This window comes from Nicotiana attenuata, unplaced genomic scaffold (genome assembly GCF_001879085.1).
Source record: "Nicotiana attenuata strain UT unplaced genomic scaffold, NIATTr2, whole genome shotgun sequence".
NCBI lineage: Eukaryota > Viridiplantae > Streptophyta > Magnoliopsida > Solanales > Solanaceae > Nicotiana > Nicotiana attenuata.
This window is the reverse complement of record NW_017681730.1, coordinates 8,893-10,943: the sequence shown is the minus strand read 5'-3', so window position 1 is coordinate 10,943 and position 2,051 is coordinate 8,893. Positions and strand designations below refer to the sequence as shown.

The 2,051-nt window shown below is 40.4% G+C and overlaps 1 protein-coding gene across 1 annotated transcript; it reads left to right on the top strand.

The window, feature by feature from the left end:
• Positions 1-147: 147 nt before the first annotated feature.
• Positions 148-669, top strand: LOC109221962 (uncharacterized mitochondrial protein AtMg00810-like). Its single transcript, XM_019386382.1, has one exon. The coding sequence runs from the start codon at positions 148-150 to the stop codon at positions 667-669; it is 522 nt and encodes a 173-aa protein (XP_019241927.1).
• Positions 670-2,051: the final 1,382 nt, after the last annotated feature.

Sequence of the window (2,051 nt, the reverse complement as noted above, 5' to 3'; positions counted from 1 at the left end):
AGGAAATAATTTGCAGGCCATTAAAAATTTAAAGGGGCACTCTCCAACCATTTCTCTCTCAAAGATCTTGGCCCCCTACACTTTTTCTTGGGCATTGAAGTAGTTCCTCACCCGGATGGCTTATTTCTTTCTCGGACCAAGTACATAATGGATGTCTTGCAGAAATTCTCTATGCAGGAATGTCACGGTGACTTTACACCTTTGTCTTCCACAAGTTCACTTCGATTGAATAATGGCTCCTCTTCTACAGATGCATCACAATATCGAAGTGCAATTGGCAAACTCCAGTACCTTGCATTTACTAGACCCGACATATGTTTTGCTGTCAATAAGCTCTCCCAATTCATGCATCAACCATCTCATACACATTGGAAAGCAGTGAAGCGCATCCTTTGGTATCTCAAATCAACTATCCATCACGAACGTCTTTTTCGTCGTGACTCGACTACTACCATCAATGTCTATCCCGATGCCGATTGGGCAGGTGACCAAGATGATCGCACCTCTACTTCTGCTTATGTTATCTATCTTGGTTGGTCGTCAAAGAAACATAGAACAGTTGCACGATCTTCAACGGAGGCTGAATATCGTGCTGTTGCTAAGACAAGTTGGCTCACCAATCTATTTAAAGAGCTTCGGATTTCTCTTGAGGATGTACCAACTATCTAATGTGACAACATTGGAACCACCTACTTGTGTCGAAATCCAGTTTTTCACAGTCAAATGAAACACATAGCCATTGATTTTTATTTTGTTAGAGATCAAGTTCAGCGTCGACAACTTCGCGTAGTCCATGTTCACTCTGCTGACCAGCTTTCCGATCCACTTACAAAGCCCTTTATCCAAAGAGCAAACCCAATGTGTTGTCTCCAAGTTAGGGGTCGTTCCACCACCCCCTAACTAATGGAGCTAAATGAGGATAGATTGAAAAATTCAAGCACTTAGGGTTTATAGTTGCAAAGACTCCAATTGACGTGAATCTTGCATTAGCAAAGAACAAAGGCCAAAGCATATCACAATTGGATTATGCTCGTGTGCTGGAATGCTTAATGTACATCATGAATTGTACACGACCAGATATAGCTTGTGCTATAAGTAAATTGAGCCGATACACGAGCAATCCAGGTCAATCTCATTGGATGGCAATGAAACGAGTTTTGGGATATTTAGAACATACCAGGGCTTTGCTTTGCACTACAGTAAATATTCTGCGGTGATTGAGGGATACTGTGATGCAAATTAGATCACCGATTCAACTGATTCTAAGTCCACAAGTGGATATGTGTTCACTATTGGTGGAGGAGCGGTATCTTGGAAGTCGTCCAAACAAACTTGTATCGCAACGCTGCTCCTTGGATTTTGGATATTGGTGCCTCACATCATATTACTGCTGATCCTCAGATCATAGCCTCTCCACATGAATACACAGGTTCTGAAGAAGTTTCAATGGGTGATGGTAATGGTATTCCGATCACCCACACTGGTTCTACTACACCAAACACTCCACTTTGTTCTTTTTCATTACATAACATTATATGTGCTCCATCTATTAAAAAGAATCTTATATCTGTTTCAAAATTTTGTCAACAAAACCAAACATCTATTGAATTCTTTCCTTCGTCTTTTGTTGTGAAGGCACTGACTACGGGGGCACCGCTATTACAAGGCCAAAATAGAGATGATTTGTACGAATGGCCAAAGCTTACAACTTTCAGCACATTCATCTCCAACAGCCTACACGACAAATACCTCAAAAGTTCCTTTATCTTTGTGGCATCGTCGTTTAGGACATCCTAATATTCGTCTTCTGAAGTTTCTCTTAAGCAATCATCAGTTGTCTTATTTTGATAATTTTCAATCTTGTAATTCATGCAATTGCAATAAAAGCCATAGGACTCCTTTTTCACAGAACTCTTTGTGTAGTTCAAAGCCCTTTGAAATACTTTACACAGATGTTTGGGGTCCTTCACCCGTTCTCTCCCTGGATAAAAGCCTTTATTACATTATCTTTGTCGATCAGTTTACCAAATACATTTGGCTCTATGCACTTA

Coding starts and splice junctions, on each gene's coding strand:
- LOC109221962 (XM_019386382.1), top strand. CDS start 148: ATGGATGTCTTGCAGAAATTCTCTATGCAGGAATGTCACGGTGACTTT.